The following is a 24,788-nucleotide window of genomic DNA, read 5'->3' as shown; positions in this document are numbered from 1 at the left end:
CCCCAACTGAGCCTGGTTTCTCCCAAGGTTTTTTTCTCCATTCTGTCACCGATGGAGTTTCGGTTCCTTGCCGCTGTCACCTCTGGCTTGCTTAGTTGAAGTTACTTCATCTACCGCGATATCGTTGACTTGATTGCAAATAAATGCACAGACACTATTTAAACTGAACAGAGATGACATCACTGAATTCAATGATGAACTGCCTTTAACTATCATTTTGCATTATTGACACACTGTTTTCCTAATGTTGTTCAGTTGCTTTGACGCAATGTATTTTGTTTAAAGCGCTATATAAATAAAGGTGACTTGACTTGACTTGACTGAGAGGCACCTGTATATATCTATGGCATTCGGCTATACCTTTGGTGAAAACTCTAATTTATGAGTATTTTTCATTTAGTTCAGTAATGCATTAACAGACCTTGAGCTTGTCAAACTCCAGCTTGTTAGAGATCTGAATGAGCTCCTCCATCTGTTTCATCTGCCCCACCTGTGTGTTTGCCTGCATGATTAGCTAAAATTAAGAATAATGTCAAGTGAAAATCAAAGCTGGATATGAAGGACAGAATAAACACAAATGGAGATATTTAACATTTATGAATCATAGTAGAAAGGTGGTATAGATTTTGTGCCCATTTTATAGTTATATTAATACAGGTATGTCAATAGGCATTATTTGAAGCTGTTATGAAATTAACAACATGACACATATGTTTCATTATATACAGTATTGTTCAAAATAATAGCAGTACAATGTGACTAACCAGAATAATCAAGGTTTTTTGTATATTTTTTTATTGTTACGTGGCAAACAAGTTACCAGTATGTTCAGTAGATTCTCAGAAAACAAATGAGACCCAGCATTCATGATATGCACGCTCTTAAGGCTGTGCAATTGGGCAATTAGTTGAATTAGTTGAAAGGGGTGTGTTCAAAAAAATAGCAGTGTGGCATTCAATCACTGAGGTCATCAATTTTGTGAAGAAACAGGTGTGAATCAGGTGGCCCCTATTTAAGGATGAAGCCAACACTTGTTGAACATGCATTTGAAAGCTGAGGAAAATGGGTCGTTCAAGACATTGTTCAGAAGAACAGCGTACTTTGATTAAAAAGTTGATTAGAGAGGGGAAAACCTATAAAGAGGTGCAAAAAATGATAGGCTGTTCAGCTAAAATGATCTCCAATGCCTTAAAATGGAGAGCAAAACCAGAGAGACGTGGAAGAAAACGGAAGACAACCATCAAAATGGATAGAAGAATGACCTGAATGGCAAAGGCTCAGCCAATGATCACCTCCAGGATGATCAAAGACAGTCTGGAGTTACCTGTAAGTACTGTGACAGTTAGAAGACGTCTGTGTGAAGCTAATCTATTTTCAAGAATCCCCCACAAAGTCCCTCTGTTAAAAAAATGGCATGTGCAGAAGAGGTTACAATTTGCCAAAGAACACATCAACTGGCCTAAAGAGAAATGGAGGAACATTTTGTGGACTGATGAGAGTAAAATTGTTCTTTTTGGGTCCAAGGGCCACAGGCAGTTTGTGAGACGACCCCCAAACTCTGAATTCAAGCCACAGTACACAGTGAAGACAGTGAAGCATGGAGGTGCAAGCATCATGATATGGGCATGTTTCTCCTACTATGGTGTTGGGCCTATTTATCGCATACCAGGGATCATGGATCAGTTTGCATATGTTAAAATACTTGAAGAGGTCATGTTGCCCTATGCTGAAGAGGACATGCCCTTGAAACGGTTGTTTCAACAAGACAATGACCCAAAACACACTAGTAAACGGGCAAAGTCTCGGTTCCAAACCAACAAAATTAATGTTATGGAGTGGCCAGCCCAATCTCCAGACCTTAATCCAATTGAGAACTTGTGGGGTGATATCAAAAATGCTGTTTCTGAAGCAAAACCAAGAAATGTGAATGAATTGTGGAATGTTGTTAAAGAATCATGGAGTGGAATAACAGCTGAGAGGTGCCACAAGTTGGTTGACTCCATGCCACACAGATGTCAAGCAGTTTTAAAAAACTGTGGTCATACAACTAAATATTAGTTTAGTGATTCACAGGATTGCTAAATCCCAGAAAAAAAAAATGTTTGTACAAAATAGTTTTGAGTTTGTACAGTCAAAGGTAGACACTGCTATTTTTTTGAACACACCCCTTTCAACTAATTGCCCAATTGCACAGCCTTAAGAGCGTGCATATCATGAATGCTGGGTCTTGTTTGTTTTCTGACAATCTACTGAACCTACTGGTAACTTGTTTGCCACGTAGCAATAAAAAATATACTAAAAACCTTGATTATTCTGGTTAGTCACATTGTACTGCTATTATTTTGAACAATACTGTATATATATATATATATATATATATATATATATATATATATATAGATTAGGGCTGTCAAAAATTCTCATGCAACGTAGCGAAAATTACAGCTGTTTGGAAAAGCATATGCATTTTTACTTGGTTTTACTGGCACTTGAAGCCTTCAGAACGTGAAAATATCGATCGTAAAGTATTGTGGCAGAGCAAATGAACACCTCCCAAAAACAAGAGTGCCCAGAGTGCTGCTTATGTGATGGTGGCGCATGTTTGTGTTTCTGAGTTCATTCTTTCGAGTTTCTCTATGCATAATTTCATAGATATGTGGCTATATTTAACCACTGGTTCACCTAAAACTCTTACACTATCTGTAGTTAAATGGTTTGATATAGTGCTTAGGTAAATTTCATCCAAGTAAATGTTAAACTTTTGAAATTCAGAAAAAATAACCACATATTGATGAATAAATACATGAAAATTATATATCCTGTTTTTTATCTTTTGGTATGCATTTCAGAAAAAATATGGTTAGGATTCAGGTGTAATTGCAAATAGTGATTAATCCTGATTAATCCACTGAAAATTCTGATTAATTTGATAAAAAAAAAATATCATTTGACAGCCCATATATATATATATATATATATATATATATATATATTAGGGGTGTAACGGTTCAATACCATACACTGATGTCACGGTTCAGTTCGGTTCGGTACATTTTAGATACAGCAAAATGTAAAAACATCTCAACTTTTCAGAATGCCGCAAGCGCACCATGGGTCATGTTACAAGAACTAACCAATCAGCTTCATCCTTTCCCGTAACAACGTTGAAAGCTCAGCCAAGATGAAGGAACAGCTGATCATAGTTGTATATGGATTGCAATTTTGAAAAAAATTTAGTAGCAGAGCTACTGCAAGCGATTTTTAGAGCTGCAAATCCATTTCCGCGTCCACACCGCATCCATTTATCCTTTGCTGAAATTTCCGGGTCTTCATGGAGAGGGCACGTCATGGAGAGAGCACGTCATTGTTGCTTAGCAAAGACAGACGCCTCATGAGCGCTTTTGCCCGAGTGCTTTGGAAAGGAGGAGAAAGATGCGCCTAGCGTTTTCCACGCGTTTTTAGGCACGATATGTGAACGGCCCCTAAGGCGCTCGCTCACTCAGCACCCGATGAAGGCTCGTTGCAAAATGTCTAATGCATTTAACAGACCAGAAATAGAAGATCCTCCAATAACCAACAGGTCTGGTATTTGAGTGCACTTTGGATTCCCTGTAAGCTATAATGGTGATGACAGAATGAATGGTAAATAGTAAGGTCTCATATCCACGGCTATAATGTAAATGTAACGTAAATGGTGATGTCTTTTGCCCTGTTTGAATCAGTTGGAAATGTCGGTCTAAATGCTGCGGGGATAGTTTGTTGCATGTATGTTTCTCCTTTTTATAAGGTGATGTCGGTGTAAATGAGTAGACATGTTTCAAGTATTCCTGTGTTTGTTTTTTTTCTTTTTTTTTTTTATTCCCGCTGGTGTACCCTATTGTCATGTAGATGCGACATACCGTTGTTTTTTTATCCACCACTCTCTTGCCATCACCATTATAGCTTAAAGGGAATCCAAAGTGCACCCAAACACCAGACCTGTTGGTTATTGGAGGATCTTCTATTACTGGTCTGTTAAACGCATTGGCCATTTTGCAACGAGCCTTCAGCACGTACTGAGTGAGCGAGCGCCTGACTGAGTAGCCTAACATAAACATATAAGTTGGTGTTTTTTTCTTCTTCGGGAGTGTCAGGGGTGTTGCCTGTTACGTCGTTTGGGTTATTGGGCTACCTTGTTGAACGCATATCATTATATTTCTCTTTTTTTTTTTCAAATATAATTAATTAGTCCAACGAACAGTTATACATACATAACGCGTACCGAACCGAAAGCCTCGTACCGAACGGTTCAATACGAATACGCGTATCGTTACACCCCTAATATATATATATATATATATATATATATATATATATATATATATATATATATATATATATATAATGAAGACACATTTAAGGAATACAATTTGCTGGGTTGGGGGCAATCTGACAATCTTTTTTTTTATTCCTTTATTCTTTCACTGTTGTATACTGTATAGTGTGGCACAACTAATAGATAGATCCATGCAGTAAATATCAAACAATTTTACCTTTTATGATAAGACACTGATAGTTTAGGTTGTCAAAACATTGAAGGATGTTTAAAAATGTTTTAAAAGGATCACTGATTTCACTGATTCTTAAAAAATGTCCAGCAATTGTAAATTAAATTAAAATATTTTCAATTGTAAACGTTATGAAGGATTAACAATAGAATGTATGACACAATTATCGTGTTTAATTGAATTGTATTATTATTATATCAAAACTTTGTCTTCTCACAACATCTAAAACAGTGTGTCCACGGAGAAGGGTTCTAATCATTGCTATACAATGGATACATTTTTTTTTAATGGTAAAAAAGAGCTTGTTTCATCAAAACACAAATATTTTTTAATGACGTGTTTCCATGGTTGTGTCAAAGATTTTTGTGAAAACTGTGTCAGACATTCATTTAAAGGGACAATAAGTAACTTTTTAGGTATTTTATTATCTAAAATCAATATTTTTATTCATAAATATGCCCTCAATGGTGTACAAATACCTATGCCAATGTTTAAACTAATCCTCGTAAATGAAGAATTTATTATCTTTATATACATGGGACGGGTAGGTCGACGGAGGCTTCCATGTAGTTCCGCCGTCTTGCAAAACCATAATAGCAGAGAGGGACAAAAGTACTAAGCCAACGCGTTTCCACAACGCGTTTTCGGTCAGAGCCAGAAACGCAGGTGCAGAGCAGTGAGAGGCGCTTGAAACTGCACCGGCAAGTTTAAAAGTCTGGATTGCATTCTTATTATGGACCATACATATGCCGCGCCACAGGAGAAGAAAACATCGTCGCCAAAACAGTCAAAAATAGAACGTAAAAGGAAACGTGACCGTAGATTACAGAAAACAAGAGTTAATGTCGGGGAAGCTTTGTCTAGGTGGAAAGAGCTAATGCTGGATAAAGATTTCAAAAGAGACGCTGAAGTGGCCAGTTTTCTTCTCGACAGGTAAGTCAGTGTTACAATCTATATTACAATATTTTTTATATATCTAACAATGCACATTATTCAGAAAATATAACGAATAAAGAAGACTTAACTACTAATTACAATATTTCATGTTTTCCACAGTCAGTAATTCATACTGTAACATTCGTTTGTTTATGGTCATGTTGCTGTTTGTTTGAAATAACACACCTGTTCACCTGAAGGAAAACTCGACGAAGTGCTATTAGAAGACATCCCGTCAAAGCTTTTTGGTACATATCGCCTACCGTAGATGCAACGTGCATTTGAAAAAGCGAGGCGCTGGAGAGCAAAATTAGTTTGAATGCAAAATACAATTTCACCACTAGATGGGAGTAATTCCTACTTAGTGTCCCTTTAAATGTAAAAAAAATAAATAAAATGAAGTGAAGTGAAAGTTAAATTCAGCCAAGTATGGTGACCCATACTCAGAATTTGTGCTCTGCATTTAACCCATCCGAAGTGCACACACACAGAGCAGTGAACACACACACACACACACACACTGTGAACACACACCCGGAACAGTAGGCAACCATTTATGCTGCGGCGCCCGGGGAGCAGTTGTGGGTTCGATGCCTTGCTCAAGGGCACCTAAGTCGTGGTATTGAAGGTGGAGAGAGCACTTTACATGCACTCCCCCCACCTACAATTCCTGCTGGCCCGAGGCTCGAACTCACAACCTTTCGATTGCGAGTCCGCTAACCGTCAGGCCACGACTTCCCTATAATCAGGGTATACCAGGGGCAACTGTATCTCTAACAAAAACCCCTTGCCACAATTTGCCTCTGCATCAATGTCAGACAGGCTATGATAGTTTTTATAGTTTTAGAATATGTCAAATCCTAATGTTACTGTTTTCTGTGTCACAACATAATGTCAACATCATCTTCCAGTTTCTGAGGAAATAATTTGAAATTTTCAGATCATTTGATTCTCCTGAGACAGGTTCTGTTAGCATCTAACATCAGCAGAGAAAACAAAATAGCTACTACATGAGCTTCCTTTGTTTTGTGAAAGAAATGCCAAATTTGTCAAAACCATCAGATGTTACCACCAAAATATTTTCTGTCTGATGGTGGTGACGGGCTAATGATGGAGTTGACATTCATCATGAAGTCATCATATTTTTGTGGTTATAAAGTCATTTATATTATATTTATATTATACATAATATTAATATTATATTAAATATAACATAGTGTTACATTTTTCTAATACTGTGTAAAATGTACAGTATATACGCCTATTGCTTTTGTGGATTGATAGTCATCACTTCTTTATAGAGTTAGGGTGGAAGGAACATAAGATGCAGGGAACATAAGGCTGAGAAGGGCTGCTGCTGGCCTAATGGGTGACCTAAGCAGGATTGTATTGTTGTGCCCCCCTTCCTCAAATATGATGGAAAAAACAATAACAACAGCAAAACCTTCCTATAGGGATAAAAATTGAATTATCATAAAATAAAAAAGTACATAAATAAAAGAATAAATTGTATTATTTACAAATTACAATTGTAGCTCTCGACATTTACCAATGGCTATAACTTTATGACTCATTTATTTTATAGTTTCAAGCATTCAGAAATCATGCAAAAGAATATTAAGAAGTTTTACTTTGATAAAACCATGGTTAATTTTTGTAAGGGTTGTGATGTCCACATGTTTTTTTGCTGAAGAAATTATAGAGGCTGAGTCATTTATGACAAAAAGGAGGCCAACAATTAGGCAAATAGCCTAAACAAGGATTTGATCCTCCTGTACCCTTTGGCTCCCTTTGCAAGGAGTTGTAATAACATTTTATGTACATAAATTATTTATTTTGCATTAGCCTACATTATGTTTCTTTTTTTTAAGTGTTATTAACCAATCATTATAAATACTTTGTAAATTATTATTTAGAAGTAACAAAACTATGGTTAATTTGCAGTTACCATGGCTACAAAAGAACAATAATTTTTGGTGTTTTTCTTGTTAAAACCATGGCATATGTTTTTCTGGTGGTGGAATTATTTCCGACATTAAAACTTGTTTTTAACATCAGCAGCTAAAAAAAAAAAAAACTTCTTCACAGAAATGTGCGTGAAAGTGATACACAGGCCTCATCTTTACCTAAATGATTTACAATTTATTTAAACAAATATAAAAAAGGTATGCATTGTAGTTGACACCTTAATGAACACAATACAGTTGTTTTTATGACTGTAACATTCTCCCTAAATTTGCCAATATCGAACGTCCAAGGTCAAGCCAGTTTTATGTTTAAAGATTTATGCCTTTTTTTTGTACTTTCTTCCATTTTCTTTTCTCTGCACCGGATTGCTGATGTCTTTTAACCAGGCATAGATGTCCATCAATTATGAGCATTCAGCCACAAACATGAGGTGTGAGCGGTCACGAATTGGGGAATGGCGCAATTGTGATGGTGCCCCCCTGGGAGTTAGTGCCCTACGCAAACTGCGTTCCCTTTCAGTCAGTCACATTCAACATTATGTCAGTGACCGATGAATTGGGATCTCGCTAGAGAGACGAAATGTCTTATAGTTTTAACAAAACAAGCCAATGAATGTTGGCGTGCAAGATTTGCATTGTGTACCCTTCCCCGCAGCATAGTTATATAAGGAGAGTGCAAGCAGTCGCACATACAGCTTTTCACTTCAGAGCTGAGCCTTTCAGCTTCCTAAAGCGAGTGTCTTCAAGACAGCCTTTGACGCAGTGTTGGTGTTACGGCGCGTCAGCTGGGGTTGCCAGTGCTGTTTCTTGATCTCGGGTTGCCAGTGCTGTTGCTTGATCTCAGCATGCTGCAGCTTCCCATTCTGTGGTCAAACTGCAACTCCTCCTGGGTGCTTCAACACTTAAGTGTTTACTTAGAAAAATAGCAATTCTAATAGAGCAAATTCTAAAAGAGCTCCACGAGTGACAGGGCGTCTTTTTAAAGATGTCTTTCCACTCGTGAATTTCTGGATATGGTCACTTCCTGGCTCCATCTGATGGTCACGATCGCTGCATCTCGTGTGTCTGTGCCTCGAGTACGCTAAGGCTGTGTTCCGCGATGTTGCGTTCAAGGCACCTCTTCATCAAACAATGATGCACAGCCTCTACACTCCTGTCCCCCTCTCCTTTTGCCAGCGGGCAATCATAGAGACAGGTAAGAGTCGCACCACTCACTCAAATCTGTGACGATCGTGTACCAGAGAGACACAGGGAGAGAGAGAGATCCAATTGCAGGTATTTATTAAATGGGGTAATCCAAACATAATCCAAAAACAAGCCTCTCGGAGGACGAGAAGGCTGGATGCACGAAGGGTAAGGGTAAGGACTCCATACAAACAACAGGAAAAGACTGGTATTTATAGGGAGGCTAATGACAATAAAGGGACTGCACCTGGTGCAATTAACAAGAGTATTCTAGTGCCTACGGTGAAGTGCATAAGGGGAAGTGATCCCACTATTGGACACCCAAGGAAACAGAGACTAGACAGCGTGACATTACCCCCTCCTCCACGGAACAGCTGCCAGATGCTCCACCCGAACCCAAGGGAAAACTAAAAACACAAAGAGACCAGGAGGGAGGTGGAGCAGCGGAAGACCGGGGGGAGGGACGAAGGGCCAGGTAAAATGGGGAAAACAGAGACAAGAGGACCAGGTAAAATGGGGAAAAAAAGACAAGAGAACCAGGTACAATGGGAAAAAAGAGACAAGATGAGTGCAACACAAAACAAGGAGTCCAGAAGGGAGGTGGACCGGCGGAGGTTCAGGGGGAGGGACAGAGGTGATTTGCCTTTGTTCATGAAGATCAGTGGTGACTTGAATTTTCCCTTGAAGAACCCTGGTGACTTGACTCAGTCCTTGAAGATCACCGGTGACTGGACTCTGTCCCTGAAGATCACCGGTGACTTGACTCTGTCCTTGAAGATCACAGGTGACTTGACTCTGTCCTTGAAGATCACCGGTGACTTGACTCTGTCCTTGAAGATCACCAGTGACTTGGCTCTGTCCTTGAAGATCACCAGTGACTTGACTTGACTCTGAAAGGTCAACAGTGACTAGCCTTGACACTGGAAGGTCAATGGTGACTAGTCCTGACTCTGGAAGGTCAATGGTGACTAGCCTTGACTCTGGAGGGTCAACGGTGACTAACCCTGACTCTGGAGGGTCCACGAGCACCTGACTCGACTCTGAAGGGTCCACGAGCAACTGACTCGACTCTGGAAGGTCAACAGTAACTAGCCCTGACTCTGGAAGGTCAACAGTGACTAACCCTGACTCTGGAGGGTCCACGAGCACCTGACTCAACTTTGGAGAGTCAACAGGAACCTGACTTAACTCTGGAAAATCAACAGGCACCTGACTCGACTCTGGAAGGTCAACAGGAACTAGCCCTGACTCTGGAAGGTCAATGGTGACTAACACTGACTCTGGAAGGTCGACGGTGACTAACCCTGACTCTGGAGGGTCCATGATCACCTGACTCGACTCTGGAGGGTCCACGAGCATCTGACTCGACTTTGGAGGGTCAACCATAACCTGACTCAACTCTGGAAAGTCAACGGGCACCTGACTCGACTCTGGAAGGTCAACAAGAATCTGACTCGACTCTGGATAGTCAACTGGAACCTGTCTCAACTCTGAAGGGTCAACTGGAACCTGACTCAACTCTGGAGGGTCAACGGAAACCTGACTCAACTCTGGAGGGTCAACGGGAATATGACTCGACTCTGGAGGGTCAACCGGAACCTGACTCAACTCTGGAGGGTAAACGGGAACCTGACTCAACTCTGGAGGGTAAACGGGAACCTGACTCAACTCTGGAGGGTCAACGGGAATATGACTCGACTCTGGAAGGTCAACCGGAACCTGACTCAACTCTGGACAGTCAACGGAACCTGACTCAACTCAGCAAAGCCCACTGTAGCTGCCATCCTCTGCAGTGGCTCCGTGCTGGCGGCCACCTTGTGCAGTGGCGCTGGGTTGGTGGCCATCTTGTACTGTGGTGCTGGCTCAGCAGATGTGATGTGAACAGTCTCTGGATCAGCAGACGTGACGTGAACACTCCTGGGAATCTCTGGGATTTTTGACAGCATGGAGAAATAATCCAAAAATGTATCAGCGGCCATCTTGGGCATTGGCGCTGAGTTGGCGGCCATCTTGCATCGTGGCGCTGGGTTGATGACCACTTTATACTGTGGCGCTGTGCTGGCGTCCATCTTGCCTCGTGGCGCCGGGTTGACGACCATCTTGTGCAGTGTCACTGGACCTGTGGCCATTCTGCGCGGTGGCGCTGGGCTGGCGTCGATCTTGCCTCGTGGCACTGGACTGGAGGTCATCTTGTGCTGTGGTGTTGGGCTGGCCTCCATCTTGCCTCGTGGTGCTGGGTTGGCGGCCATCCTGTGCAATGGCGCTGGGTCGGCGGCCATTTGGCGCAGCAGGCTGGGCTGGGAGCCATCTTGTGCAGTGGCACTGAGCTGGCGGCCATCTTGTGCAGCGGCACTGGCTCGGCAGACTTGCGTCTCCTTTCCCCTCTCCGTCCACAATGGTGAGACGGTGGCTCCCATCCGTTCCTCCCGAACCCAGGGTCGACGGGGGCCAGAGTGGAGAGTGAGGCCGAACCTCCTCTCGACCACTCATTCCGACATACCCAGCGACCTCCCCTGGTCCCACGAAACACGACCAGGTGGGTACCCTCGAAACCATTTGGTGACTGGGGAGGAAATATGAACAGACATACCGCTGGATCTCAAGTGATGGAGTCCTTCTGTGATGATCGTGTACCAGAGAGACACAGGGAGAGAGAGAGATCCAATTGCAGGTATTTATTAAATGGGGTAATCCAAAACGTAATCCAAAAACAAGCCAAGGTCAAAACCAAAACAGCAGTCCAAAGCAAACAAACAAATAAACAAAGGAGGGAACCGGAAAGGGAACAGAATGGGAACTCGGAGGACGAGAAGACAAGGAAGAATCTCGGAGGACGAGAAGGCTGGATACACGTAGGGTAAGGACTCCATACAAACAACAGAAAAAAACTGGTATTTATAGGGAGGCTAATGACAATAAAGTGACTGCACCTGGTGCAATTAACAGGAGTGCAATTACTGTGATGACAGGACAAGACTAGAGGAATTATAGTGCCTACGGTGAAGTGCCTAAGGGGAAGTGAGCCCACTAGTGGACACCCAGGGAAACAGAGACTAGACAGCGTGACAAAATACCCACTCCGGGATGCTGTGCCTTCCGTGTCAGTTCCCTGTGCTCCGCCTCGCTGCCCCACTGCAGTGGTATGTCAGTGGTTCCCCTAGTTCTGCTCGTTCGGCCTCTGGGGGCCTGGCTAGCCCAGACCATCACGCTGGCTCACGAGAACCATCAGACTCAGCTATGCAATGAAGTTCACCCAGCGTCATCCCAAGTACAGGGACGTGGTTCACCTCTGTGTTGGACAAAGATACTCCCGTCTTGCGAGCAGAAATTGTGGTCCTGCCGGTGAAGGATGCGATAGAGCCGGTTCCTCCAGCCGATATGAAGTTGAGGTTTTACAGCCCATACTTCATTGTACCCAAGAAACGCGGTGGGTCACGGCCAATCCTGGACCTGAGCATTCCGAACCAGGCCCTTCACAATCTCCTGTTCAGGATGTTAATGCAGAAGCATATCTTTCTATGTGTTCGTCCACGAGATTGATTTGCAGCGATCTCGTGAAGGACATGTACTTTCATGTCCCGATTCTCCCCTGAGACAGGACGTTTCTCCGCTTTGCGTACGAGGGGCGGGAATATCAGTCCTCCCCTTCGGGCTGTCCCTGTCGCCTCATGTCTTCACCAAGGTCATGGAGGCGGACCTCGTCCACTTGAGGGAAGCAGACATTCGCATTCTCAACTACTTCGGCTAATATTGGCCCAGTCCCGAGCTCAGTTGTGCGAACAGAGAAACATGGTATTCAGCCACCTTCGGCCAGTTTGGGCTTCAGGTCAACTGGGAAAAGAGAAAACTCTCCCCTGTGCAGATGATCTCTTCTCTGTGTCGAGTTGGACTCGGTCGACCTGACAGCACGTCTCTCGACAGAGTGTGCTCAGTTGATGCTGGACTGCCTGGAGTCATTTTGGGGCATGAAGGCAGTTCCACTGAAACAGTTTCAGAGGCTCCTGGGGCATATGGCATTCATTGCTGCTGTCATGCCATTAAGATTGCTTCTCATGAGACCGCTTCAGCATTGGCTTCTCGGCACGGATGCGCTGGCACACAGCTGGCCTCGGGGTCTACGCAAGTATGTGTTTCCCCCAGTGAGCCTTCTCACACAGACGCTGTGCTAGGTCAGGCAGGGCAAGGAGCAGGTCCGCTTAGTAGCACCATACTGGTCCAGTCAGACTTGGTTCCCAGAGCTGATGCTCCTCATGACAGCCTCTCCTTGGCGTATTCATCTGAGGAAGGATCTTTCGCAGGGCACTGGAGCGGGTCAGCAATAGTGGCGTTTTCCATATGGATCCGAATTTGTCAATCACTGATGTAACGTTGAACATTGTTCCCTGTTATGTTATGTAACCCTCGTTCCCTGGAGGAGGGAACGGAGACGTTATGTTACGTTGCCACAGTACGGGGCACACTGTCTCCGACTGCTCGCGCTCTCCTTATATACCCCCACTGCAGGGCAGGGTGCGCTATGCAAATCTTGCATGCCAACATTCATTGGCTTGTTTTGTTAAAGCGATTAGCGAGATCCCAACTCGTCAATCACTGACGTAACATTCCTTCCTTCAGGGAACGAGGGGTTACATACGTAACCGAGACGTACTCTGCATATAGGGAGCGGCGGTACTGAGGCTAATGGAATACAAACTCTGTCAGTTCTATGTCATCTCCGTCAGAATGATGATATTTTATATTTGTTGAGGAATTGTTGGTCACGTGTGAAAATGCATTCTGTCTGCTAGGAGAATGTGTTAAACTGCTATGAAAATGTTAAAAACTTCTTGACTGCTTGACTGGAGAATAAGTGATGGCAAGGTAAAAAAGCACATTTTGTAAAAAAGGGAAAAGTTAGGAGGTTGCATCAAAGCCTAGCTCTGTAGCTTAGTACATGTAAGTTCAAAAATTTTGTTTCATTTGTCTGAGTACAAGGTTTTACTTTTTCAATTTTGCACCGTTTTTTGTCCCACTTGTCAAGAATCAAAAAAATTTTTTTATTGTGCATGTGATTTTGTTATACTTGACATTACACAACACGTTTTTCAAAACCAGATGAAATTAACATAAATAGAAAGAGTACATTTTTAAGAGCTTGGTATAGGTGTTTTAAACTAGGTTTTTAAAAGTATCTTCTTTATTTTTATGTCACTGACCCATTGTAAAACAGATTTGAATGTGACTCCCAATCAGATTTTGTATTTAGAACACATTTATATTCAAAGCAATGTCAGATGAGCAAAAGTAATTGTGTTGTGTACTTAAATTCTAAGTAGCAAATGCTAAAATGTTTTACTGCTGTTATACTAAACATCAGCACTCTGTCACTCAAACTCAAGGATCAATGTCTATATGTTTTTTTTTTTATTGTACCTTGGAGACTGAAGCCAGGGCCTTTGAAGCTGTTTCCTCCTCTTTTGTGCCCTTTGCAGTCCGCTTTTGAATATTCTACAAAAAGTTTAAATTAATCCAATTGCTATTTTCTTATTCATTTCACATTCACTAGAAAATTTTGAGGAATAGGTATTTTTTGAGAACATTAGGAGTGTGTATCTCACCTGTATAAGGATTTTGATGCGGGTGATTCGTTGGAAAGGCAGAAGCATAAAGGATGTGAAGGGCAGACGTTTACAAAGTGGAGATGACTCTAGCCGCCTCATCACAAGAGAAAAATCTCTGTTACTCTCCCTGCCAGTACCACACATACACATAAGCAACATGTTTACACACTGTTTAATTATTACTAATATTATGTATATTTCTGTTTTTGGTCACCCAACTCCAAAAGTAAATGTAATATAAAATGTATTTTATGCATTTTGAAAATGTTTTACATTAAAATTATTATTATTATTATTACTATTATTTTTAGGTATGGGTAAAAGTCTCACATCAGTCTGCTGTAGGTTTTCTCTTGGTACTGCTGATTTCGAACATAATCAATAAAGACTGAGAAATGATTCTCTGAGTGCTCATAAATTATGTCACACACATCAGATATCACCACACTCTCATCTACTCGCTTCAGCAGATCCCCTATAAACCTAAGAACAACAGAGATGTGTATTCATGCCTGTGGGATAGTACTGATTTGGCTGAGAGTAAATAAATTATAACAGAATAGATTTTTCTTTCATGTGTCATGCTCTTGAACTTGTCTCTCTTTCTCACCTCTCGCTGACTTCATAGACCTGCAAGAGGTTGGAGAAGAGGACCCTCCTATCATGAATGACCAGAGTCTCACTGAGTTCGCGTGACCCCAAGAAATGATCCTTCAGAACACGCAGGGAGCGCAGGTAGGAGGCCTCAGAGGTGAGGACCTCAAACATGCTCTAAAAACACACATAAGATTTAAAATAAAAATATGTAATACAGCTGAATTTAGCAAAGAAATATGTTATTTCCAATAGTGGTAAAGTTTTTTCTAATAGTGGTAAACTATTACCCTCACCTCTTGTCTCTGTTTTTCAGTGCGAGTGAGTTTATGTAACACTCCACTTTCCTCGACCACTGGTAAATCCTGCCAGAGTGTAATCTCTTCAGGGCCTCTCTTGAATCGGGTGCCAACCACTGCAAACCCTCCGGGACCCTCAAGACCCAGGGTTTCACTAACACTCCTCCTGTTGCAATTAGGACTATCAGACTGGATCTGACTGGCTTCTTTCAGGACCTTTGCCTGGTAGATCTGATATAGAGGTTCTGAGGATGACATATTGTTTTTGAGAATCCTTGTTGAACAGCAAAAGATCCAAATAAATGTTATTGCACCTGATTTTCATTTAATCCTGCTCCAAAATCTACTTTGAAATTTAATAATAAAACCAGAAATAATTTTTAATTTTTAATAATTAAAACTGTTGGTTTTAGACATCTAAAATGGATGAAAGCTTTCCTATGTTTGTGTGTTATACATTCACTTAATTATCTCACCATAGTCGCTGTTTGGCTCCCAGTCACTGGAGATTCTCCGTGGGCTTGCTGTTTTGTCACACAGCCTGTAAGAAACTCAAAACAGTTTAATCTGGCCACACAATACTGTGCTCAAGTGAATATCTGTCACAGATAAGGCCTAATGAAAAGACTGAAATTTTTTAAATGTCATTGGTCAGGTAGAAAAAAAAAAACTCTGGATATGCTGGGAGACAAAAAAAGGGCATTCTCACCACATATTTTAGTTTTGACCACCCTTTCCGGCTATTAGTGAGTCAAAAATATAACCTCTGGGTATGTCAGGTTTTATATTTCAGGGAAAGAGGAAATGTAAATCAAATGATTAGCCTACTACTTGTTGATGTTGAAATACAGTAAAAAGGAATCAGAATAAATAGTTGTGGGGGTCATAAAAAATATGCATTCATATTACATTTAAGCACATTTCAGTAACCACAAATGCTCATTTTCAAAGTGGACTAAAAAGACGGTCACAAATGGAAGTCCTGATAATGTGAGGAGTTAGAAATATATCTACAGACTGTCTCACTTCCCATTAGTAAAGATGTATTTGAGCATACATCAACAAATATAAACAGTCATTTCATTAAAGGATTTTGATATTGTGTGAAAATCTGTAGTGTTTTCCTTACAATGTCTTTAATGTACCAGTCTAGGAGCAGCACACAACAACAACCTACAGGATGAAAATTACTGATAGAAATTCTTTGACCCCTCTAAAAATCATTGGGTAATTTGTGCATTTTTTAACAGTAGCAAAGGTCAACTTTTTGATGCTGTTAACTTACGCTTCTGTGTCAATAGACTCCCAGTCTTCAAAATCACCATTTTCATAGCTCTTACCTAAAAAAACAAACATGAAGCATTTAAAAAAATCTAGACATCTTTTTTTTTCTGATTAAAATATTTCAAAGCAGATAATTTAAATATATATTCATAATTGATAGAGGTTCCTGGATCAACATTAGGGTAGGGTCAGGAGGTTAGGGTCTTACTGTTTAGGTTTAGAACTATGTTTATTAAGAGACTACGTTTATATGAAAAAAATTTAATGTTAGGATAAGACGTTATTCCAAGAAGATACTTGGCAAAATCTCTGCCAATATTTTGAAAAAGAGCATAAGTTAAAATATAACTTATTTTTCTCTCTGTTGAAACTGCTTTGTGTGCTGTACTTTAGTAAAAAAGCAGTATCTGGAAATTATTTAGCACTCACCTGTTGGGTTTGACATAGATATGTGGCGAGACGATTTTCCATTCTCTCTTTTGCTGGTGTTTCTGATTGGTGGCCCGCCGCCTCGAAGAGAAACTACACATGCCAGCACTGGGTGGGAAGACCGTTTTTTTGTATTTTGAGGATGTAGAGGAAGTTGTGGGGGAGGTCGAGGGGGGACAGCTGGAGGGGTAACTTTATTGTCATTTGATGGCAAAATATCCAAATATATATGATCATCTGTGTGTTCTAGCTGTGCATACTGCTGGGTATTTTGATACTCAGATGACTGATAAGTCCTTGGTGGTAAAGGGGGTTTTGAATGGCTTTGAAATGATTTATAAGCATATGCAAATCCATTCCCTGCTAATTTGTTAGGGCTGTGGTGAAGCAGGAAGCTTTGGCAATTTATACATGGAGGCAATGCTTGGGGTTTTGAATTGGAAGATCGGCTGTTCAGTCGCCATCTGACGTCATTGCTGGTTAGGTGTAAAACATGCTCATTTATCTGACCTCCTATGTTTCGATGTTTGTGATTCTTTTCAATTGCAGTATCCATGTTATTTTTCTCCTCATGTAGAGGAACCCAGATTAGTTTCATACCAGGCCTTTGAAGATGGCAGAGGCAATGACAGTGTTTCTCCTCTGAGTGGGTAGGTGGTGCAGTTGAGCCCTGATGATTCTCTAAGGTGCCACTCACATTATTTACTTCACTGCCATCAGGAGCTGAGGGAAAGAAGAGTAGCCAGGTGCTTTACTAAAGCTTATCAGCAGGCTCAGAAAGAATCTACATTTTTCTCCCCACATTTTAGTTTTTGTGAGGGTAAAATGGTATAGTGTATTAAACAGTGTATAGTGTATTAATCTGATAGTTCTGCATCCTTTTTGGTAGGTGAGAACATAATCTGATTAGCCAAAATATTTAATTACTGACTATGGAAAGGGGCAGGGGTTTGTGATCAGTTGCCTTCTACAATGCGCGAAGCCAGTGGCCCTTAATTGATTTCACTTTACTGTGAATTGTAATGACTTTAAGACCCACTTTTAACATTGGACATCAATTTAAAATTTAATGCTATACAAAAGCAAACAAAATTAAAATCTCTTAAATTCCAACGGTTTCATTCTCTCAGCAGGCAATTCACTGCACATGACATGTTGATCCTGCTTTCAAGTTTGTCTGCATTTGCGTCAAAGACAAACACACATTTCTTTTAAATAACAAAAAAAAAAAAAAAAAAACTTTAGAAAATCTAAAAACATTTTACAAGCAATTCCTGTACTTTTTGGATTTATATTGGCTTTATATGGTTTTATTTTAATGGCTCTAAAACTCCATCATGTGATATAAACATAACATGATCCTACATCAAGTAATAGCAAACACAATGTAAAACAATCACTTTTTCAGCATTATTTCATATTTAGGCATATACAGAATAGAGAAAATATATGTTAGAAACAGATTCCACAATGTTCACTACCTGATCGACCAACATCCACATCATCTACTGCCAGTTGAAGATTTGTTTCCCTCAGTCTAGAAACTGAAGATATTTTCTCTGCTTGGTCCTTTGCCCTGGGTGGACATGACAATCTAGTTCCAACTACCACAGACCTTCCATCTTGGCTTATATTTTCAGAGTATCTTCTCACTTTATTGTTGTTTACTGCTGTTTGCTTGCCCGTTCCTTTTTCAAAGTTACGCAAAGCTTGAGCCACACTGCTAGAGGGACCAAAGTGCCTTGACTGGTGTGAAGCATTAAGGTTTGGTTTTGGTGGAATGGTAGGTTTTCCATTGGATGTGTTACGGATTGACTTATCCATGATTTGAAGCTCCAAAATAATTTTCATGTCCAAGTGAGAAAGATTTACAGATCAAAATCCGGAGACACATGGATGCACTGATATTAAAGTGCAAAACGCATCAACTGATCCACAATCCATGATTGTGCTGATTTCATAATCAACAATTTAGTGTCTTCTTGGTCAGTGAAGCCTGTGTTGTCACGCTCTGTTCTCTTGTCATATCAAAATAAAAAAACAACAAAAAAAAAAACAAGAAAAGCAGCTCATTTACCTTACATTGAGCATTCAAAGCTGCTACACACAATATGTAAAGAAATAATTTCACTCCCCCGGTGTGCTATCATTGTGAGCAAAGCTGTTATGAGTGTTGTTAATAAATGTCACTAATGAAGGTCATTTCTTCTTTCAGATCTTGTCCTCTGGTCCCTCGCATGGCTTAAAAGGGAAGTAGGTCACCACACAAAATGGGTTGTTGTATGTAAGTGAAATATCCTGTAGATGTAAGATAATAAGATAATACAGTGTTACTTTGATTAGAAAGATTATTAGATTTTCTGTATGATGCAAAATCTATTTAGCTAATTTCTTTAAGCATTGTAACATATAATGAAGTTATAATATAAACTTCCAGTTCAATATTTCAGCAAGGCAGCTGATTCCAGACTTACCATAAAAGCACATGACTCGCCTTTCATGCATTAAAATATTTTATTGTTATAGTCAAGTTTAACAAGACATCTTTACAATTAAATGTATTATAAATCCCCCAAAAATCAATGTGTTGACAAACAGTAAACAGAATATCTTCTGAAATGTCTGGAAAATATATATTTTAACCATAAAAGTAAACAAGGATCTCACTTCCTCTATGAAATATAAGCCGATATGCGTTACTTTTTCAGTTCCTTTATTTTCCATTTACTAGATTTAATTCCTCTTTTAATGCTAACATCCTCCATGACCAAAAATTCCCTCATGAAACTGTAAACGTACAAACATAACATTATAAGTAATTTTACCTCATATTACAATAATTCAGCTATCAGAAAGTTTTGTTTAAAAAAAATGTCATAACTTGGGGTGATTTGCTTACTTTTTATCAACATTTTTAAGGAAAAAATAAATCCCACTACATACATAGGGAGACCTTCTAAGTTACACAAGCATTCTTCACATTAAGCATTAAAGGCACATTAAGCAACATGCCTTTGTTGTTCACCATGAGTCATTGTGCCCACAAGTTTATTCATTTATTTTTCTAGTTCACAGTAGAACACTTCCCCCTCCCTTTGCTTCCACATAGTTGGGATCCAGATCGTTGGGGAGTTTTCCATTTTTTCCCCAGACATTAAGCTCCCCAAACACACCTGTCTCAATCATCTCCTCCTGCCAAGGAATTGGTAAATTCTCAGTTGCAAACTCATTATAGAATTAATTTTATTTGTTGTCAATAACAACACCTTTGATAGTGCTGATTGCTCCTACATCATCAATGTATTTGGCATCATCTTAGGATCTGGGACAAAAGGAGGAGGAAGCATTCCTGTGCAAAATATGTTTTAAGATGTCAAAAATGTTTTAAATTAAAATACCTGATAAAAGGGAGTACCATTGTACTCAGATGATACTTTGATACTGTACATATCTTTGTTCTTTATTACTACCATATTCGTTTACACTTTATTTTAAAATGTCCTTATGTCAACATAAGTAAATGTATATTTTAGGTAATAAGTAATCTTAATTAACAAGATGTACCCAGGGTTAGGGTTAAAATTGGAAAAAATATATAGATAAAAAAAAAATCTGTGACATGCAATAATTTAGAACATTAGGACAATGACCAGAGAAAATGCCATAAGGCTTAGGGGTTGAGGGTCTCTGCACAACCACACTTTTCATGCATATTTAATTACATGTTAGGAGTACACGAGTAGAAAGGAACATTCTGCATTTTAAACGTTTAACACTTAAATTGACTCAAGTACAAACATTTGACATCTCAAAAATGTCATTATTGTCAATTAATGTCAAAATGTCAATTGTCATTACTTAAGATTTCTTTGGTTACCGCTTTGTTTGTATCAAGGATTTTCTTCAAACATGCACTTGAGCTTCGTTGTGTAGCTTAAGTTAAACACAAAGAGAATGAATATTGTTCCAATGCCAGTCACAGTGTCAGATTGAGAAATGTTAAGGGTACATTGTTTACAAACTCTGAAATGTTGGATATGTAGACTCATTCAAATGTACACTGTCTGGTCAAAAAAAAAAGTCACTACTTGGATTTAAATAAGCAAATACTGAAAAGTCTAGAATTGAATGATTATTGCAGTTATTTTTATGTTTCTGTATTATTGCATGTTTGGCAATTTTTCTTTTAGCCCAAACTGATGCAGTTTGTAGCTTTTCATTTCTTAAACAACCATGTTGGAGGACGTACCAATGTACACATTCCAGCATGACAACAACAAAATTCATCAGGCTCAATTTCTGAAATAGTGGTTCAGTGAGCACAAGGAATCATTTTCATGTATGAATTGATCACCAGTCCTGAGCTTAACTCTACTGATTGTCTTGAGAATGTGCTGGAGTAAACTTTACGGAGTGGCTAGACTCTCCCATTCAATAAAATAGCCAAAGAAAAAATTCTTAATGGAAATAAATGTTGTGATGTTGCATAATGTTGTTTAAACAATGTCAACTCCAGCACATCCTAAATACTTTCAATAGGGATTATATGGTGTTATTTTTTAGTCAAAAGTTATGAGCGTGTAAGACATGCTCACGAGCACATTATGTTATTTCACATGTGTGGCTTTGCCCCGTTGTTCTTCCAAAATGACAGTTGGGGAGCAATTTAAACATCTTCAAGGCGTGTTAAATAACTCAGCGCTGGCCTGAAACAACCCAACGAGGCAACCCAGCAGCTTTAACCCAACAGAGAGGATCTCGTGCACCTTACCTCTCAAAATTTGATTGATGAGGGTCATAAAAGCCATCTGTTCTGGACACCTGTTTGTACACCCCCTCCCCTCCCTGTACACCCCAGTGACCTAAATATGAACTTATGAACCTAAGAAGGAATTTCGGTGAGGGAGGGGAAAATGTGTTGGGCTCTATGTGCTTTTTTTAAACTCTGAAAAGGGTGAAATCATGAAAATGGTGTAAGGGAAGTTTTTATTAAGGTTTTAAGTACACAGTGCATTTCAAGAAAAAGGTTAGACACACATACGAAATGGAAACGATGTAATGATCATTTTCGTAGTTGGAAAAGTGTAAAACGTTGTTAAAGTTGTAAGAAATGAAATAAAAAGAAAGCTAGGTTACTGGTTATTTATCTAAAACAACTAAACAAGTCAAAAACTATCATATATGTTTCGTGAAGCAACACGTGAAAAAGATGTGAGAGCTTGTAGCATTACAATTTAAAAACTTTTAAGGTTTTTTACCAGCTAGAAAAGAAAGAAAACTAGATTATAGAATTTTATAGGATGTGTACCTTCCCAGCAAACACAGAACGTTGTGAGGACGTCGCCAGTTAGTCGTCATTTGGTCAGCGCGACATTACTTTATGGCAACGTTGTGAGGACGTCGTGGTAAAGTTCCATTTTTTAAAATCTTGGCTAACTTCCCAGAAACGTCTTGGGCACGTACTCAAAAGACGTCGCTAGTTAGTCCCATTGGGGACATTGTAGCGACGTGGTCAGCTGGTCTTCAGATAACTTTTAATATTATTGCACTAGATGTCTTATTATTATTAAGATACCATTTGAACAGCATATTCTTTGGGAAATATACAAAAAAATTAATCAAGCATGTTAAAATAATTATATATATATATATATATATATATATATATATATATATATATATATATATATATATATATATATATATATATATGCCATCAGTTTAACAATAAAATAAACAATTTACTTAGCAAATGGTGATAATGTTTGTTAATGAAAGAGAGTACGGGACAAATTAACATTTAAACCTTAAACTAGCAGCGCACGTCACTTTCTGAATGAGGTGCGCGACGTGCGCGTGCCCGTCATTTTGTAACGGTCAACTTCCAGCGGACGGACACGGAGGAAAGGTAAGTCCTATAAATCTACTTTTATTCATAGATTTTAACTGATATAACGTTAAATGCCATCAAAGAGGAGTAGTGTTTTGTATTTTTGTAGGTTTTCTCTTTCAATTTAATAAATAAATGCTCTGTTTGGTTAATTAGCTCAAAAGCAGTCTCAGAGGTGGTCTAAGGTAACGGTAACTGTTAAAATCGAATATAACCTTACCTAGTTTAAATTATTTGAAATTTATCACTATAAACTATACAGTGTTAACTTTCTAATAATTTAATTTTTAACCGTAGTAACGTTAATTAGTTTGTTTGAATGCCTGCTGCTCGAGCTTGATGATGCTCATGCTAGCCATGCTGTGAACTTGAATATAATCCGATATAAAGTTAAATATAAAGTTTAACGTTAATTAGACCGAGGCTACCGAAATCATGTTCAGTGTATGTGGGGTTAATAATTTCCCCTTTTCTCCCTCAAGTGGCAGGCTTGTAAATTCTTGGTGTTAATGGTGTTTTTCACATGCATGCTTTTTAATGCTAGTTTAATTCTCAAATTGATCTGATACTTTCGTTTCACAAAAAGTAAACACATTTTTCACTTTCTTAGGGCCTGACATCCACCAGTTGAGTCCATGATTCAGTGAGTTCCTTATAAGGAAATATATTTGTTAACACCTAGTAGTTTAAATGTATTATTTATTGCTTTAAAATGAACACATATATTTATCATCAGGGGAAGAGACAGTCTGGGCAGCAGCAACAAGACAACTATTACAAGTAGAGATGGGTTTCAAGAACTGGTACTAATTTGGTTCCTGACTTGTTCAGTACTGAAAACATTTACATAAGGTACAGGATCAATAGTGCTGCTATCAGTATTCTTGTAACATTGATTCATTACCCTTTAGACACAACCACATATCCTCCAAATCATCTCTGCGTGGATGGCAGCAAGGATCCAGGATCAAGAGATCATTCTTCATGGAGACTGTTCCACAGGAAGCAGTTTCTCCTGGGTGAAAAACTAAACCTGGTTGTTTCAGCATCACTCAGGCAAGACTTAATACTTTTAAATTGATTTCAGTTGGTTATGTGTTTCAGTTCATCCTGACCATTCTGCTGTCCTGGATGTAAGGCCGTGCTGCAACTACATTTCTCGTGGTTGAAAGATTTGTGCAGCGGTATAAAGACATATAACGCCCCATCACACGGGGCGTCAACGCCTCTCATTTACTTTTAAATGAAGTGACGTCAAGGATGGTGAAATTAATTCTAGAAATTAATTCTAAATAGAAGTTGAAGACTTCTCAAGCGCCAATGCAGCCGTCCTCCAGTCAGAACGTCTTATGCAAATACCCAAGCGCAGACGCAAGCCAATCGAGTGCATGCAATACCACAAAACTAATGTGATTGGCTGTCACTATGAGAAGAGACAGTAGTTCTGATCCGATATCAGTGTCGTTTTTTACAAAAAATTTTTTAAATCAATGTAGAATTTTCTATACTTCTGTGTAGGGATGTCAATTTTCAATCATTTCCATGATCGATCGTTGTTTAAATTAATGAACAAATAATCGATTAATCGTTAACCTTAATGCTGCAAAGTCTATTGCAGTAAAACCCAGTCACTAGTATGACAAGATGTGCAAAAGTGTGTATATGTGTGTGTGTATATATATATATATATATATATATATATAAAACTGTAAATATATATATTTTACAGTAAAGACCAAAAGTTTGGACACACCTTCTCATTCAAAGAGTTTTCTTTATTTTCATGACTATGAAAATTGTAGAGTCACACTGAAGGCATCAAGGACTATTTGGTCAAGAAGGAGAGTGATGATGACCTGGCCTCCACAGTCACCGGACCTGAACCCAATCGAGATGGTTTAGGGGTGAGCTGGACCGCAGACAGAAGGACAAAGGGCCAACAAGTGCTAAGCATCTCTCGGGGAACTCCTTCAAGACTGTTGAAGACCATTTCAGGTGACTACCTCTTGAAGCTCATCAAGAGAAAGCCAAGAGTGTGCAAAGCAGTAATCAAAGCA

At 39.4% G+C, this 24,788-nt stretch overlaps 1 protein-coding gene and 1 long non-coding RNA gene across 41 annotated transcripts in view; one reads left to right on the top strand and one right to left on the bottom strand.

The window, feature by feature from the left end:
* Positions 1-24,788, bottom strand: part of LOC127958675 (rho guanine nucleotide exchange factor 15-like) — a 115,545-nt gene that overhangs the window by 54,878 nt on the left and 35,879 nt on the right. For 3 of the 40 annotated variants that reach the window (XM_052557628.1, XM_052557635.1, XM_052557606.1), the window contains exon 9: positions 14,048-14,122. The exons of 11 other annotated variants lie outside the window; for them this stretch is intronic. In XM_052557628.1, the coding sequence (XP_052413588.1) occupies positions 14,048-14,122 (75 nt within the window). Of the gene's footprint in view, positions 1-421; positions 515-14,047; positions 14,123-14,232; positions 14,363-14,565; positions 14,719-14,845; positions 15,007-15,125; positions 15,374-15,604; positions 15,670-16,413; positions 16,469-16,841; positions 17,565-18,322; positions 19,060-24,788 lie in introns of those variants that run through there. 26 more of the 40 variants (XM_052557612.1, XM_052557631.1, XM_052557636.1 and 23 more) reach the window with 26 other exon arrangements.
* Positions 22,567-23,786, top strand: LOC127958728 (uncharacterized). Its single transcript, XR_008154138.1, has 4 exons — positions 22,567-22,749; positions 23,342-23,374; positions 23,468-23,534; positions 23,643-23,786. It is a non-coding gene; the product is annotated as an uncharacterized LOC127958728 (long non-coding RNA).

The sequence above is a fragment of the Carassius gibelio genome, chromosome B5 (assembly GCF_023724105.1).
Source record: "Carassius gibelio isolate Cgi1373 ecotype wild population from Czech Republic chromosome B5, carGib1.2-hapl.c, whole genome shotgun sequence".
In the NCBI taxonomy this organism is placed as follows: domain Eukaryota; kingdom Metazoa; phylum Chordata; class Actinopteri; order Cypriniformes; family Cyprinidae; genus Carassius; species Carassius gibelio.
This window is presented reverse-complemented; position numbering and strand designations above follow the sequence as displayed.